The sequence below is a fragment of the Camelina sativa genome, chromosome 14, assembly GCF_030686135.1.
Source record: "Camelina sativa cultivar CO46 ecotype springtype chromosome 14, ASM3068613v1".
Classification (NCBI taxonomy): Eukaryota; Viridiplantae; Streptophyta; class Magnoliopsida; order Brassicales; family Brassicaceae; genus Camelina; species Camelina sativa.
The window spans coordinates 28,206,042-28,222,702 of NC_141893.1; the positions used below are offsets into that span (position 1 = coordinate 28,206,042).

General features: G+C 38.1%; 2 protein-coding genes and 2 pseudogenes across 2 annotated transcripts; 1 reads left to right on the forward strand and 3 right to left on the reverse strand.

Moving 5' to 3' along the window:
• Positions 1-699: 699 nt before the first annotated feature.
• Positions 700-3,276, reverse strand: LOC104742393 (4-substituted benzoates-glutamate ligase GH3.12-like). The gene is made up of 3 exons (XM_087484045.1): positions 2,850-3,276; positions 2,599-2,700; positions 700-2,334 (listed from the first exon to the last, which is right to left on the reverse strand). The coding sequence occupies exons 1-3, from the start codon at positions 2,924-2,926 to the stop codon at positions 966-968; spliced, it is 1,548 nt and encodes a 515-aa protein (XP_087340171.1). The 5' UTR covers positions 2,927-3,276; the 3' UTR covers positions 700-965.
• A 1,983-nt stretch (positions 3,277-5,259) lies between these two features.
• On the reverse strand, positions 5,260-6,435 carry LOC104743963 (uncharacterized; annotated as a pseudogene).
• A 687-nt stretch (positions 6,436-7,122) lies between these two features.
• LOC104742395 (uncharacterized protein At2g29880-like) lies at positions 7,123-8,150 on the reverse strand. The gene is made up of 2 exons (XM_087484046.1): positions 7,800-8,150; positions 7,123-7,713 (listed from the first exon to the last, which is right to left on the reverse strand). The coding sequence occupies exons 1-2, from the start codon at positions 8,139-8,141 to the stop codon at positions 7,123-7,125; spliced, it is 933 nt and encodes a 310-aa protein (XP_087340172.1). The 5' UTR covers positions 8,142-8,150.
• Positions 8,151-12,321: 4,171 nt separating this feature from the next.
• Positions 12,322-16,513, forward strand: LOC147928728 (uncharacterized; annotated as a pseudogene).
• The last annotated feature ends 148 nt before the right edge of the window (positions 16,514-16,661 follow it).

Below are 16,661 nucleotides of genomic sequence, written 5' to 3' on the forward strand. Positions count from 1 at the left end.
GGCGTATCTGAAGAAACAGCTTTCTTGTTCATGAACATTTAATATTATTATTCTTTTAGTTTGGGGCCATCATAAATTATTATGGTATGGCATGCATAACAACAAAAAAATGCAACAAAACTTTTATAAAAGTAATACTGTCGAAACTAATAATTTTATTAATTTATAGAAAGTTTATCAATTTTACTACCAAACGTCATTTATTTTGCAGAAAGGTAAATCACTTACTTGTTTTCCACGATTTTGTTGTTCTTTACTAAAAACAATAAAAACACAAAGAGCTAACTACAAGTAGGGGGTCAATCGGGCTGGGCCGGGCAATCCGTAAAGCCCACATATGTTTGAGTTCGGTCCGGCCCGGTTCGAAATATTTCCGAACCTATATTTCAAAGCCCAAGCTCAGTCCTAACAGGATTACAAGGCTTTTCGAACTTTTTCGGGCTTATCTTACCGATCAAAAATTCAAACTTATAAGCCTTAAAAAACAGTGTTTGAAAGTGCACTATAAAACAAATCAATCAAAAATTTAATAACTCATCTATATTCATTACAACCAACTTAATTTAATAGAAAAAGTTAAAACTAAACAAAATTTCGATACTTTAACCAAATAAACTAATCTATAATTCATATAAAATATCATAGATAAATTTTTTTAAAATATTAAGTATGGTTTTTAAGTAAATATAAAAACTAGGATTAGAGTTTAAAACTTTAATTAAAATAAATTATTAATCAAATATTGCAATCAAACAAAAACGTTAACAAAAAAGTACAAATATATTTGTTAAAAAGTTTTTCAGACTGGCCCGAATCCGATCGGACTAAGCCCGAAAAACCCTATACCCCCAAACGGGCTGAACCCGATAAACCCAATTTTTTCTGGACATATATTTAAGCTCGAGCACGCTATTTTTTAAGGCCGGACCGGGCCAGCCTGTGGGCTTTGGCCCTAATTGACATGCCTAGCTACAATTCAAGAGCAGGGGTTTTTTTTTGCTGTAGAATCGAGCAAGAACCTTATTTTCAAGAACTGCCAAGGCTTCAGAAGATTTGATACACAGGGGTGTCTTGTATTGAGTAATTGAACCACCTTGGGAGATGAAATATTGCATGACAGAATCGAATGTTCCTTGTTGCACCACTCTTATCTCTAGAGCTCCAATTAAGCCATCTTTACTTCTAAGTTTTCTATAAAGAGCATCAAATGATTCCTCTAACGCATAGCAACATTCCGCCAATACATTTTCGTCAAGCTCAAAATCATAGTTAACATCTTTAGCTTTGAGTTCCCAAAAAAAAACGTAGTGACCTGGAAAAGTGGAGATGTCAGCATAGCATGTGAAGCCCGTCAACATTAAATTTGTGGACTGATCAAGAACAAGGGTCGCACGAGCCATCGCCTTTAAAAGGTCCTCTTCAGTTGTTGTTTCAACATTGACGCTTAAAACCACATTCTTTCTGCCTACAAATCTAAACTGAGGTGTGTTATTGTAAAATCCAGTCACCTGTAGAATATCTCCAATAAGACATCTGTGTAGACCAAAATAATTAGTGATCACAGGTTCATAGTAGGACCCTAACTTGACGTCCACAAGATCAATAATGCTGTTCATATCTCCCTCATGATCAACAGGTAGAAACTCCACGTAGGAGATGTTCGGCAAAAATGTGTAGGATACGTCTTGTAATTTGGATAAAGGATCCATATTTATCCCCAATAAACATTCAGAAGACCCATAAGTCGAGGATACTATAGGAAGTTTGTTGGAATAAAACTCTAATGTTGGAATGTATTGAGCCATTTGGCCTGTAATGACGCATTTAATGTATTTTGCTCTAGGCCAAAGTCGTGTAATGATACCTTCCCATGACGTGTGGCTGCATTCTTGTTCAATAACATCAGCCAAGTCAGGATTAGGTCCCCCAAGAATGGCCGAGACTGAGTTTCTGCACTCTAAGTCAGTGATCCACTCGCTAACATGGCCTGATCGGATGTTGCTACACAATTCTTTCCAGTAGATTTGTAGAGCATCAATCGCTTGGACCACGGTATAAGCAAAGGTAGCGTTAACAACCACAACCTTGTCTCTCTGGGAAAGCCCGCATAGAAGATGACAATACACACTTTGGTTGATGTCGGGGCACAATATGACTTGGTCGGGGCTTGTGTACTCTGAATTACATTTTGATGGCCGGTTTTTAAAGTAATCGCTCATGAAAAAGCTTGCAAGTGCTGTAGAAACGAGTAATCCGGAGGGAGTTGTGGATTCTGTTCTGATGTAATGAAACCCCATTTTCTTTCCTTCCTCACCAACGCTGTCACTGAAATGCCTATAAAGTAGAACCAGAACAATTTTAATGATGGAAGCTAAGAAAAAGTACTCTACTACATTTTTTTTTTTATGGATTGGTTGAAACTTTTAAAAAAATGAAAATAAATTTATAAATCAATGAATATAATAGGAATTTAAAACTATATATTAGTAGATTTCAATAACTAGATTTTGCTTTAGATTTCTAAATCAAATTAAAACTATATATGAACCAATAGTTATAACTTATAATTTGTGTAGCATTAAATAGAGAATGAATTACTTGGAAGTAACGAGAGAAGATAGAGCCATAAGGTATCCCATCATTCCAATGTACTTATCGTTCATTGGAAATATCTTTTGTTTCCCTCCTGTAGTTCCAGAGCTACACATGCACGACGAGTTCATAATCGTTTTGGAGACCATATAAATATTAGCTAGAGATCATCATCATACCAAGCATCCATTATAGTCTTGAGTTGAGAACTAGCCGATCCATTAATTAACAATTATGATGATAAAAAAGTTATGTACCTTCGGAGGAATCTAGTTATGGGTCCGCCCGAGATCACATCCGAGGGCTCTCCGTTCGATATAAGGCCTGACATCATCGTAGCTCACCAGCGGTACGTTCTTCTTGAACAAATCCTTATCAGAGCTTCCATGTAGGAAGCGTTGGAGATACTCTGTGTTGGCGTTAAGTGTTAGTATCTCCTTCAACACATCATCTTGTATTTTCTTTGCGTTCGATGTTAACACATCCAGATCCTTGAGATCAACGCTTAAACTCATATTTTGTTTTGAGCTCTAGTTGATCAGTTTAGTGTATTTGTTCTTGATCTCTAGTAAGGGCGTTACTAGCTATATATAGTAAGGGGGTTACTAGCTATATAGCACTAATAAGAAAAAAAGATTGTGTAGAAAATCTCAACCGGACAAAACTGTTTTGTTTGATTTGTATGCATGAATTACACAAGTCAAGACTTAGATATTCGTGTCATTTAATTCGGAAACCAGCTAAGCAGTCAAGTATAATAAAATATTTTCTATGGAGTATATTAGTTTCTCGATCTTATCACTTGTCATGTCTATAACATTTTTTTCCGGTGGGACTCAAGCAGCCAAAGAAAAGTATAAATCGAATTCTACATGTCGTTTTCTTGAGCCAAGACAACATGACATGTAATTTCAAAGTTTACAGAATCATAATCACCACACATTATACAAACTCTAACTAAGATCTACATCTGCGGGAACAACTCCTCAATCAAGTAAAGGTCAAATGTTGGAACCTGATGGGTAAAGGATAGTGATGGTATTAACCAGATCGAGGTGTAACACCTTGTCCCGCCTTATCTGCCAAGACAATGTGTTAATCAAATAGTACCACCAAAATGCTTATTTATTTAGATAAAACTCTTCAATCATAAAACTTGTTCCACTTCTCATAGAGCTTTTAAACCTGAGGGAAAGATAAAACGATGAACACAATGACGACATTCTAATAACATTCGACAATCAGTGAATAGCATAGAATCAGACTCCACATTCTTAACATACATCCAACAAGCATAACAATTTCAAATAATATTCAATCTAGCATATTCATAATATTACTTAAACCATATCTTAACACCAATGCATTCATCAATACACACATTCATCAACTACGCTAAACCGAAATCCCATCATCTTAGCATGGCACGAAACAAATCCCATATTCGTCCAATCGCCAGGTACGAAAAAAATCCCATGTTCGTCCAATTACCAGGCACAAAACCAATCCCATGTTCCACCCATCACGAGGCACAAAACAAATCCCATGTTTGTGTCCCCAACACACAATCTCATTTCATATCACCACACAACGATCATCATGTTACACATCAACTCATCATATCATGTCATCATTCATTATAATCATACATCTAATCATATCATACAATATCAAACAATAGACATATCCAATCACATAGTTTCCAAGCCTATACAAGCAATTCATGAAGAACATGCTTATAAAATAATCATTGTGTTTCTGCGATTACCACCCTCACCTTTGCCACTTAAACGTTGAAACTCAATTCTCCTTTCCCATTTCAGACCCAATATTCAAAAACACCAGCTCCATCCAACCTCGTTGCCAAACCAAACATATAATGTCACAATTTATTCTATACAAACGAGCCTCATAAACACACAGGTAAAACCACAACTAACCGTTAAAATCACGATCCCACCGTTGAATATTTAGATTATAGTACCGTGAAGCTCCCCACAAAATTTCAGCTCGATTAGGTAAGTTTTGGGCCACCAAACGCTGTTCCAAAGAGATAACCTCGAATCTGATTTCTAGGGGGGTGTATTCAAAACAGGATTTTGGAGGATTTATAAATTTTTGGATTTTAGGAGATTTTCAGTGAGATTTTAAGGTAGTTTGGTGGATTTGTTATTATTTTCCATTTTTGAAAAAAAACAAAAATTGTGATTTGATGAGATTTGATGGGATTTGGTGAGATTTTAAGTGGGTTTTAAGAAGATTGTCAAGTCCATAAACGAGAATTCATAACAAAAAGACTTTCCAAAAGTAAAGCTTTTACACTTGCCAAACGGATGAATACGATCGCATAACTCAAAGATTTTTTTGAGAATATAACATAACAAATTGGAAGGTACAAAACAGAATTAAAGATAAATTAAAGCACTCTATTGTTTCATGTCCCCATATTCATAGCATCGGTCCACATATGTGCAGCTATTGTTGCTCTCCAGTTATTAGCATGGACTCTTTGTTGTTCTTGAGTACCATGAATCTCTTCATCTCCATTATTTTCACCATCATCTCTTTCGTCAACACCACTTTCTTCAACATCATTTTCTTTGGGAAGAAACACATCCGAGCGACATTCTTTACGAAGATAGTTATGTAAAACAACACATGCAAGAACTAACTCCGCTTGTGTTTTATACGGAAAGGGTGGTGCATATTTGAAGATAAGAAATCTTGATTTGAAGATGCCGAAAATCCTCTCTACTACATTTCGCAAACTTGAATGACGATGGTTGAACAACTCATTTTGATTTACGGGATCTTTTCCTTGCCCTCTAAAGTCTTGGAGATGATACTGAGTACTTCGAAACGGAGCTAAAAAATTACGACGATTAGCGAATCCACAATCAACTAAATAAAACTTTCCTGAAATTTTATAAAGAACACAAATATAAGTGAGATAAATATCAAATAAATAACAAAGTCTTGTTTTTAAAATCATAATGTAAATAACATACCTTCAGGAACTTTTAACTTGTTAGTGCTTCTTGTTAAAGCATCATGTAAAACTTTTGAGTCATGAGCTGAACCTTCCCATCCGCTAAGAACATATATGAATTCTAAATCAAAATTACATGCAGCTAAAACATTTTGCGATAATTGTCCTTTTCAGTTACGATAAGGAGTTGTTTCTTTTCCAGCTATCATTGCAGGGATATGTGTTCCATCAATAGCTCCCACACAATCCTTAAATAAATGAAAACAAAATATCAAAATTTTGAGAGTTATTAAAAAAAAATAGAACAAGAAATTGCATACCTTAAAATAAGGATAAAATCGTGTACTGTCTCTTATTTTTGTGGGTACTGCAAGCCCGGGTTTTGCCATGTAGCTTGGAGAAAGTGCGTTTAACATCTTCATAATTGTGTTAAAACTCTTGCTTATTGAGAATCTTGACCTTTCGAATATAGCTTCAACATTGATATACCTCGCATTTTGACCAACAATAATCAAAAATGTTGCAAGCATTTCTTCAACTGAAACATTTCTTGTGTCTCTTAAACCCATCTTCACTCTAAATATGTTGCATAGCTTTAGGAATGGCTCCGGATACATATGATACAGCCGTCGGAATTGGTCACGATCTTTAACTAGCGAATATCGTATGTATTCATGACCAAGTTTTGTTGTTGGTTTTCTGATCTGGCGTTGAATCTGTGGATAAAAATATCGGATCTTTGCAATGATGGACAAAAGCAATAACATTATGTCAACATCCGATTTGAAATTCCTCATTCTTTTCCTTTTTCTTTTTGCTTGTATCTCTTCACTTTCTTGAACAATACGATCCATTATTAAAAGTCTACACAGTATTACAATCAAAACAAAAAACATTGGATGAAAAAAGTCACGACTTAAAACTTAGATTTCTATTATGAGTACTACATACAAATCATACAGGGAGGCTAAAAGGCACATGATCATTAATATCTTAAGAACTACGTATTTGATATTATAAAAAAATTGAGTACCTCACAGTAAGCTAGTGGCGGTGATGATGTAACTCTCGAGAAGAATAAGAAATGAGGGATTATACTCTTTTACACATATTAGGGCAAATATCATTTACACATATATAAGAGATATATTGCCTCCAGATTTTTACCCTCCAAAATTTGCCTCCAACCTTTTTTTACCGGCCAAAAAAATATAGGGGAGTACCATTGTTTATTTATTAATTTGATGAGGGATTATACTCTTTTCAAACGAGTCAACACAACTCATTGGCTCTTCTCTTTTGTAATCTAACATAATATATTTCAAGTGATTATGGAATGAGTTGATTATACGTAGAAGAGAAGAATAATTGACTCTCAAACTGAAAATATTATTAAATTAAATCTCATAAAATATTTTAAAGTATTATTTAAATGTTACCTAAAACCATAACATATTTTTAAATTAATGCCAAAAACCAGAAAAAAAAACTCAAAACTGAAATTAAAAAACCATCCTCACTCCATATTGATGCATAAAACTTCATTCGCCTGGTTTACGAAGGTTTCGTATAATCCATCCTTTAAGCTCTTCTATGGACATATGCACGAATCCATATTTCATACCTAAGCTGTGAACCAATGTCATGGCCGCATACCGCATATCATCGGCCAAATCAGGAATTTCTTTGATAGCATCCCACACATTATTAGCTTTGTCATCAACTTCTTTTTCTTCAGTTTCTTTTTCCCATCTTTTCTGTATCATACCAAAAATTTGATGACCAAATTCTGCCACCGTATTCACTTCATCGAAAGCCTTGTGTGAACTACTTGCATCAGTTCTAGCTTTCTTACGTGAAGGAAGCTTTCCTAACCTGCTTTCATCTAAAGCAGAAAAAACGTCATGCACAGATCTTTCTTCATATGGTATATCGTCTACATCATCCATTATTTGGACATGACTTAAATCATGTATCCCATCACTCTCTCCAACTTGATAAGAACCTGTATCAACAACATCGCCTAAACCCACAGCATTCTGTCCAGTTGCAGTATTCACTGCAAATATAGTTCTTAAGTCCCCAAAATCTTCAAATGGTTCATCACGCAAAGCTGTTTTAAGTGGATGAGCCTACATATATTAAAAGAGATGGTGTAAATGTTAGTTTTATACTTAAGCGTCCCTGCTATACTCAAGTTTAAGTTTAAATTTTTTACCTTCAAAAATATATCCCATACTTCATCTGTTGCAGTAAATTTCTTCGTTTCAGGATCCCATCCAAACCCTGAACTAAAACGAAGAAATTCTGTGAAGTTGTTGTACTTACCCCTCAAGATCTTCATCCTATTTTTGTACTCATTGTAGGTTTTTTTAGTTCCAAGCTGTTTATTTAGAGGTGGTAATATTCTTGTTTCCACCGTCAATTTGTTGAACTTTCCATTAGCATCACGAAAACCTTGATTGATTCCATCAACTAGGAGCCGCAATAACAACTTGTGTTCAGGCTCAGACCATTGTTTATATTGACCTTTGCCTTTCACATCTTCTGTATCTCCCATTGTAGCTTGGAAACTAAAGCCATACAAAAGAAACAAAAAAATTTGTAAGCAACCATTAACTATGTACAAACGTTAAAAAGAAGAACAATTCGACAATAAACTAACAAAATCTAAGACAAACATCATCTAATCGCATGAAAGTGACACAAACATTGAAACAGAACATGGAGATTAACAAAAGTAAATCAAGAGAAATATTCATTTTGACATAAGAGAAATACAAGAGCGACGTGAAGTGATTAGGGGCGGAAGCTATAACGACCAAGAAGATGCAAGCTGAGCAAAGGTGGAGTGTTGCTCTGTTTTGGGGTGAGAAAACAGAGTGAAAAGAGAGAGAAGATGGTGATGGTAAGACGTGGAGAAGAAAAGAGAATATTCTTCTTTATACAATAGAGTATACACGATCTCTATTTATAAAGTTGTAGATTAACACAAAACCTAAAAGCAAAGAGAATATTTTTCTCCCAAAAAGAAATAGAAAACTAACATAACGTGACACCACCGTAACTTGTTGGGCAAGTAACTCAACACCGAAACGAGATGCGAAGCCCATAATTAACACACCAAAAAAACAGCCCAAAGAAGTCAAAAGTGGTCGTCGGAATTGGTCACGTTACTCTGTTTTCTCACACCAAAACAGAGCAACATTCCACCACCGTGAATGAGTTTGGTCACAATCACTATCACCTCTGTAACGAGAGAGAAGAAGAGAACAGAGTATTATAATTTTTGACATAATGTTCGTATCATTATAATTTGGCGTCAATATCACCTCTTAACGAGAGCCTTGTTCGTAATTTGTTTTTTTTTAAAATAATCTTTCAAAACCATTCTCAAAGGTGGGATTGTTTAAACAGGATTTCCCTTATAAAAATGTATCCAAAGTCTCTCACAATCACTATTATGTTTTTCTAAAAAAAAAAGAAAAACATAATAGTGGATTTGTTATGATTTTTGTAAATTGTTGATTGAATAACAGTGGATTGTGAGTGATTTTGAATGATTTTTAACAAATTTCATATTCAATAACAGTGGATTTGAGATGTGATTTTAAAATCACTAGTTGAATAACAGTGGATTTAAAAAAAAAAACACAAATCCTCCAAAACAGTGAATAATTGTGTTTCCGCGATTACCACCCTCACCTAGGCATGACGACGGTTACGGTTATCATGGTTAAGGTTTATCAACCACCGGTTACGGTTAGAAATTTTGTTTAACCTTAACCATAACCGTTTAATAAACGGTTAAACGGTTACGGTTGAATACGGTTCCGGTTGAAGCGGTTACGGTTTTACACGGTTATGGTTATTTGATAATATGATACGGTTAATATTATTTGATGATATAATATAATTGATATTATTTATTTATAACTAATATGTTCTTTTAGTGTATTCATATTTCTATATATCATATAATTCATATTAAATAAATAATTATTAGTATATTTTATTACATTTTTAAAACAATTACGGTTAATAAATTACGGTTTAACTATGCGGTTAACCAACGGTTTTGATACGGTTACGGTTAATTAATGGTTATGGTTAATATAATTTAACCACATATTTACGGTTAACGGTTACGGTTTTTAACCATTTTATACGGTTACGGTCTGGTTACGGTTCAGATACGATCCGATTACGGTTCGAAATACAGTTACGGTTTGATTTTGGTCATGCCTACCCTCACCTTTGCCACTTAAACGTTGAAACTCAATTCTCCTTTCCCATTTCAGACCCAATATTCAAAAACACCAGCTCCATCCAACCTCGTTGCCAAACCAAATATATAATGTCACAATTTATTCTATACAAACGAGCCTCATAAACACACAGGTAAAACCACAACTAACCGTTAAAATCACGATCCTACCGTTAAATATTTAAATTATAGTACCGTGATGCTCCCCACAAAATTTCAGCTAGGTAAGTTTTGGGCCACCAAACGCTGTTCCAAAGAGATAACCTCGAATCTGATTTCTAGGGCTGCAGGTTCGGACTGTTTCAGATATTTCTTGCGCAGGAAGCAATGAACATAACTTCTTGAATATAACTCCGATCGGACTTCCGTCAGTTGCTACGAGCTCATGGCTTGATGGTGATCACGATGATTATTTTAGATTGATAAATTGATGTCAAATCCGGCGGCGGCGAGTCTCCAAAGATGCCTCCTCCAAACTGTTTTCCCTCCCTTCTTCCTCTTTCTTATTTTTCTGTTCTCCACTTTTGATCTACTCCAACTTTTCTCTTTCACCACCACCGTGGCTTGCCACAGTCACAGTAGTGATTAACAGATCCACCACCTCCGCAACGTCTCCTTCTTCGTTGATTATCATACGGTTCGCCGTTTCTCACCTCCATCTCTCGGCACCATCTTTTCTTCTTCCTTTTTCTCTATTTTTTTTTTACGATCTCTTATTTTCCCATACTCTCTCTCACGTCAAAGGCTCTTAGGGTTTTTGATGGACATTCCCTTTGACGGCTCATGAAGATATAAACGCACATACAAACAAACACCGAAAACCCTTTGTCGTTTACTAGATTTTAGACTAATGGGCTTTTAACATAGGTAGAAAAACAGACCGGTCCAATTACATAAAATTGGGGATGTTACACGAGGTAGGGAAGAAGAAGCATATAAACTTAATGTGGAAGGGAAAGAAACTTTCTTAGCTGATAAGTGGTTAATAAGTATGTCTTAGCTCATAGTCATAGATCACTTATTCAGATCCCAAAAGTATTGCTCTTGTTATTATCATATTTGGTTTTGATATCTTGATTCACCTCAAGTGAAGAGTTTCTATATGTAGCTCAACTGGTAAATATGAAATATGAATATATTTGTATCTAAAAAACAGCGGTAGAAAATAGCTCAACTAGATTGTTTTGTGTGCACTATGGTACAACTTCATCCCTTCTTAAAGACAATTTGTTTAAGTAATTTGCTTTAACAAAAAAAATTTTTTTTGATAAATTTGTTTAAATAGTTGGATTAGGTCTGTTATCTATTATTTGAAACCAGTACTGTAGTTTTAAATGGCCGTTTTGATGAATTCACTCCGATATGATTAATTCCAAATAAACATAAAATGGATACATCACTGTCTACTAGTGTGGTTAGCGTGGTGCTGCCCGTTGGGGTTGTATAATCTCGAAGATGGCTACGAATGTGAAAAAAGTTTGGTATACTTTTGCTAAAACTTGTACATCAAAGTTGTTCATTTACTACAAAATTATATGAGTGGGTCACTGGTCATCATCATATGGGACGTTTCTATGCCAATCATGCGGCTCCGTCTTTTATCATTTAATGCCCAATAGCTTTTAACATGTTAACATTGTCGCAACAGAAACCAAAAATACAAGGCTTAAACAAGCAATCAGTTCTATATTAAATGGTTCATTGTACATAAGTATTGTGGGAGGGAGACAAGATACAAAGAGCTATTTACCTCAAATGATTCTACATATATATTGATGTAGCGTAGCATCGATCCTTGATGGGCCTTTCTCGAGTGTTTCTTGGCCATCAAGTTACGGTTTTGTTCGGGCTTTTCTATTTTCGTTTAAGTCGGCTTTCTCATTGTTCTGCTAGACCTAGGGTTTTGTTTTGGTTTTTCCTGTGCCTCTATAATTAGAGAACGCAGCAGCATTGTAAATCATCATTCATATTGCATCAATAAAAGATAAAAAAGAGGTAGTCTTAACTACCCAAAAGAGCTTTTTTTCTCGAAGCCCTGCAAGGAGGACTTGCAAATTCACGTCGACATCGAACCCTCAAAGCTCGATCTCGATTTCGTTCCATCTCCAACCACCGTATCACCTCTCATCTCCCCTGTTTTCACTTGCTCTGTTTTAATATCCCCAAAACAGAGTATCGTACTTCTCGTTTGCTTCCGCCCCCTTATCAGTTGGTATCAGATTCTTTTTCGTTCCTGGAATTGATCATGCCTCCTCAAAAGAAAGACGAGACCGACGGAGAGAAGCAACCCGACACGACAATCAACTGGGTCGAGTTCAGGGATACACTCCTCGCCTCGCAACTGGCTATGCAAAACTCAGTCCATGAGTTAAGTCAAACCTTGTTATGACATCTTGATGATGGTAATTTGCGTCCGGCTGCAGCTGGTGTAGCCGATGTTCAACATGAACCGCGTCATAACAATCAACAACTTATGATCGGTGGTGACCAACGACAAGTGCCGCAAGACAATCCGGTGGTTCTCAATGATCCTCAGCATCGTGAACTCATTCAAATCTGCCAACAAGAGCAACGACACAACGACATCCGCTGGGAACAAGGTCTTCGTGTTGATATCCTGGAGTTTCACGGTGGTATTCGTGGAGACAATCTACTTGATTGGTTGGTAGCTGTGGAGGAGATCATCGATTTTAAAGGAGTTCCGGGTGAGTGTCAAGTAGCATTGGTAGCAACGAAATTTCGTGGTCATGCAGCCTCTTGGTGGCAACAAACCAAAACCACTCGAGCTCGTGCGGGGAAGTTGCCAATACGGACGTGGGAGAAATTAAAAAAAAATTGAAGTACACGTTCCTTCCTCATAATTACGACCGTCTCCAATACACAAAGTTTCAAAACTTGAAACAAGGGTCTCGTTCAGTAGATGAATATGCCGAGGAGTTCTATTTGTTGCTTACAAGGAATGAGATTTTTGACACTCAAGTTCAACTGGTTTCACGATTTATTGGCGGGTTAAAGCCTCAACTGCATAATTCTTTGGCACCGTTTGATCCTACCACCATTGCTGAGGCTCACCGACGAGCTGCATCGTTTGAGCAACAGTTGAAGTCTTCTGCGTGGAACTCTGTTTCGTTCAGAGCACGTTCTACAGAACAACAACCTGCATCACTACCACGAGACAGTCAAGACCAACCCAAGTCCGAGACAAACACCGAATATAAAGAGGAAGAACAACGTTTACGGCGTTCTGTCCGCAATGCTCTCCGTTGTTATACATGCGGCGAACCTGGACACCGTCAGACCGCTTGTCCCAAACAATCACGTCGTGGTTTGGTCGCTGGGGAGAAACAACCTTGTGCTGATACCCACTCTTCCCACGATGAGTATGAAGAATCTGATGACTCAGTTCATCATACTACAGGCGACGTGGGCTCTGCACTTGTCATTCAGCATGTGTGTTTAACGCCACAACAACGTGACGACCATTGGTTGAGAACAAATATTTTCCGGTCCACATGCACAATTCGTGGGAAGATTTGCACGTTCATTATTGATTCCGGAAGTTGTCGTAACGTGATCGCTGCAGCAGCCGTTCAAAAACTTGGCTTACCAGTGGAAGCTCACCCGAGACCACATTCGCTGTCATGGTTTCAAAATGGTGTGGCTACTCGTGTCTCATAGCGGTCGTTGGTACCCTTCTCTATTGGACCATTCTACAAGGATCGGTTCTATTTCGATGTGGCTCCTATGGACATTAGTCACCTCATCTTGGGACGACCTTGGGAATATGATCGCAAGATTATACATGACGGTGTGCGTAACACCTATCAGTTCATTTGGGAGACACATAATATTTTGCTTCTACCCTCTAGAGAGCATGCATTCAAGACGACACCGGCTCCACCAGATTCTTTTGATTCTTCGAAAAAGGCTAAACTGTCGGAGCCATCCTTGCTATGTTCTCAGTCTGATTTTGAGAAGGAACTTCAAGATGAAGGTCTCGCATTTGCCATAATAAGTGTGCCGCAAGAAGATCATGCGTGTTCGGCTCCCGTCTCTGAAGCAATAGACTCTGTTTTAGCGGACTTCGGAGACGTCTTTCCCGACGAACTCCCTTTGTCACTTCCACCCCTACGTGACATTCAACACCATATCGATCTTACGCCAGGAGCTACTCTTCCTAATCGGCCTCACTATCGAATGAGTCCACAAGAGCATGAAGAGTTACGCCGTCAGGTCGAAGATTTACTACGCAAGGGACATATTCGCGAGAGCCTTAGTCCTTGCGCTGTCCCAGCCTTACTCATACCAAAAAAGGATGGGTCATGGAGAATGTGTGTTGATAGTCGTGCCATCAACAAGATCACCGTACGTTATCGTTTTTCGATGCCTCGTCTTGATGATCTTCTGGATCAGATTGGTCAAGCTTGTATTTTTTCCAAAATTGATTTGAAGAGTGGATATCATCAAATTCGTATTCGTCCAGGTGATGAGTGGAAGACAGCTTTTAAGACGCGAGAATGTTTATTTGAATGGATTGTGACGCCATTCGGGCTATCCAACGCACCAAGTACGTTTATGAGTGTGATGAATCAAGCCCTTCAGCCATTCATTGGTAAATTTGTGGTAGTTTATTTTGATGATATCCTCATCTTCAGTTCATCACTCAAGGACCACGGTTGCCATTTGCGAGAAGTACTTCTTGTTTTGCGCCAAGAAAAGTTATTTGCGGGACGTAAAAAATGTGAGTTTGGTACGTCGGAAGTTAAATTTTTGGGATATGTTGTCTCGGACAAAGGCTTATCGGTGGATAGTGCTAAGGTAGAAGCCATTCGGTCTTGGCCGCTTCCTCGTTCCGTTACCGATGTTTGCAGTTTTCATGGTCTAGCCTCGTTTTATCGCCGTTTTGTCCACAATTTTAGCTCTATTATGGCACCTATCACGGACTGTATGTGAGACGGACGTTTTGAGTGGACTCCTGCGGCTACAACGGCATTTGAAGACATCAAACTCAAACTTACTACAGCCCCGATTTTGGTTCTCCCTGATTTTTCACTCACTTTTGAACTCCACTGTGATGCGTCCAAACTCGGCATTGGCGCTGTTCTTAGTCAACAAAACCGTCTTGTGGCTTTTTATAGTGAAAAGTTGAATGGTGCACGTCAACGGTACAGCACATATGATGTTGAGTTCTATGCCATTGTGCAGGCCATAAAACATTGGCGTCACTACTTAGTCCATTGTGAATTTGTGCTATTAACTGACCATGACACCTTACGCCATCTGGATAGTCAAGCTAAGGTATCTTCTCGTCATGCTTCTTGGGTTGCCTTTTTGCAACAGTTTACATTTGCTATCAAGCATCAATCCGGGAAGACCAACAGGGTGGCCGACGCGTTGAGTCGACGCCATGCTTTGTTAGCCACGGTTCACGTTTCTGTTCCGGGTTTTGCAACCTTTGCTGAATTATATAAGATAGATCCTTTCTTTGCCAGTGTGTTTTTGGACGCTGAACACGGTCTCACCGATGAGTATTCTATTCACGAGGGGTTTCTTTTCAAAGGATTGCGTATTTTTGTTCCGGAATCTAGCCTGCGTTTGCAAATCATTCAGGAGATGCATAACGAGGGCCATGTGGGGCGTGATCATACGTTACAGTTGGTTACATCGTCATATTTCTGGCCTTCTTTACGACGGGATGTCGAACGCTATGTCGAGCGTTGTCGTATATGTCAGCAAGCTAAGGGGAAAGCATCCAACGCAGGCCTGTATCTTCCTCTTCCTGTTCCTACACAACCATGGACGGATATTAGCATGGATTTTGTGTTGGGTCTACCGCGGACTCAACGTGGTAATGATTCCATATTTGTAGTGGTGGATCGATTTCCAAGATGGCTCATTTTGTTCCATGTAAGAAGACTACAGATGCTACCACGGTGGCCACTCTATTTTTTCGCGAGATATATCATCTACATGGACTACCACAATCTATTGTGTCTGACCGTGATACTCGGTTTTTAAGCCATTTTTGGAGATCGCTATGGAAGTTGTTACGCACAAGTTTAGATATGAGTTCAGCGTATCATCCACAAACCGACGGACAGACTGAGGTCACTAATCGAGCATTGGGAAACTTGTTGCGGTGTTTGGTTGGTGAATTGTGTCAAGCAGAGTTCGCGCATAACCATGCTTTTAACCGCAGCCTTGGATTCAGTCCATTTCGTGTTGTCTATGGGTTGGTGCCTCGATGCCCTCTTGATTTAACAACTCTCCCCGATCAGACTCGTTTGCATGGTCAAGCTCACGATTTTGTTGAAGATTTGCAACTTGTACACAAATAGGCTAAGGAGCATTTGGAGGCGGCTACGACCAAGTATAAAGAAGCAGCTGATCGAAAACGTCGTGTGGTCGTGTTTCAGCCAGGGGATTTTGTTTGGGTGTATGTCACCAAGGACCGTCTTCCACTTCGTGAGTACAACAAGCTCAAGTCCAGAAAAGTGGGTCATGTGGAGGTTCTTGCTCGCATTAATGACAACGCCTATCGAGTGCAATTACCATCTCATTTACGAACTCACAACGTCTTCAACGTCAAGCATTTGTCTCCTTTCCGTGGGGATAATGAGGCTTTGGATTCTGAGACGAATCCTTCTCAACCGGGAGGGACCTGATGTAGCATAGCATCGATCCTTGATGGGCCTTTCTCGAGTGTTTCTTGGCCATCAAGTTACGGTTTTGTTCGGGCTTTTCTATTTTCGTTTAAGTCGGCTTTCTCATTGTTCTGCTAGACCTAGGGTTTTGTTTTGGTTTTTCCTGTGC

Coding starts and splice junctions, on each gene's coding strand:
- LOC104742393 (XM_087484045.1), bottom strand. CDS start 2,926: ATGATGTCAGGCCTTATATCGAACGGAGAGCCCTCGGATGTGATCTCG. Junction 2,701..2,849: donor ATAACTAGATTCCTCCGAAG/GTACATAACTTT, acceptor GTGCATGTGTAG/CTCTGGAACTACAGGAGGGA. Junction 2,335..2,598: donor TCTTCTCTCGTTACTTCCAA/GTAATTCATTCT, acceptor TCTACTTTATAG/GCATTTCAGTGACAGCGTTG.
- LOC104742395 (XM_087484046.1), bottom strand. CDS start 8,141: ATGGGAGATACAGAAGATGTGAAAGGCAAAGGTCAATATAAACAATGG. Junction 7,714..7,799: donor TATGGGATATATTTTTGAAG/GTAAAAAATTTA, acceptor TAATATATGTAG/GCTCATCCACTTAAAACAGC.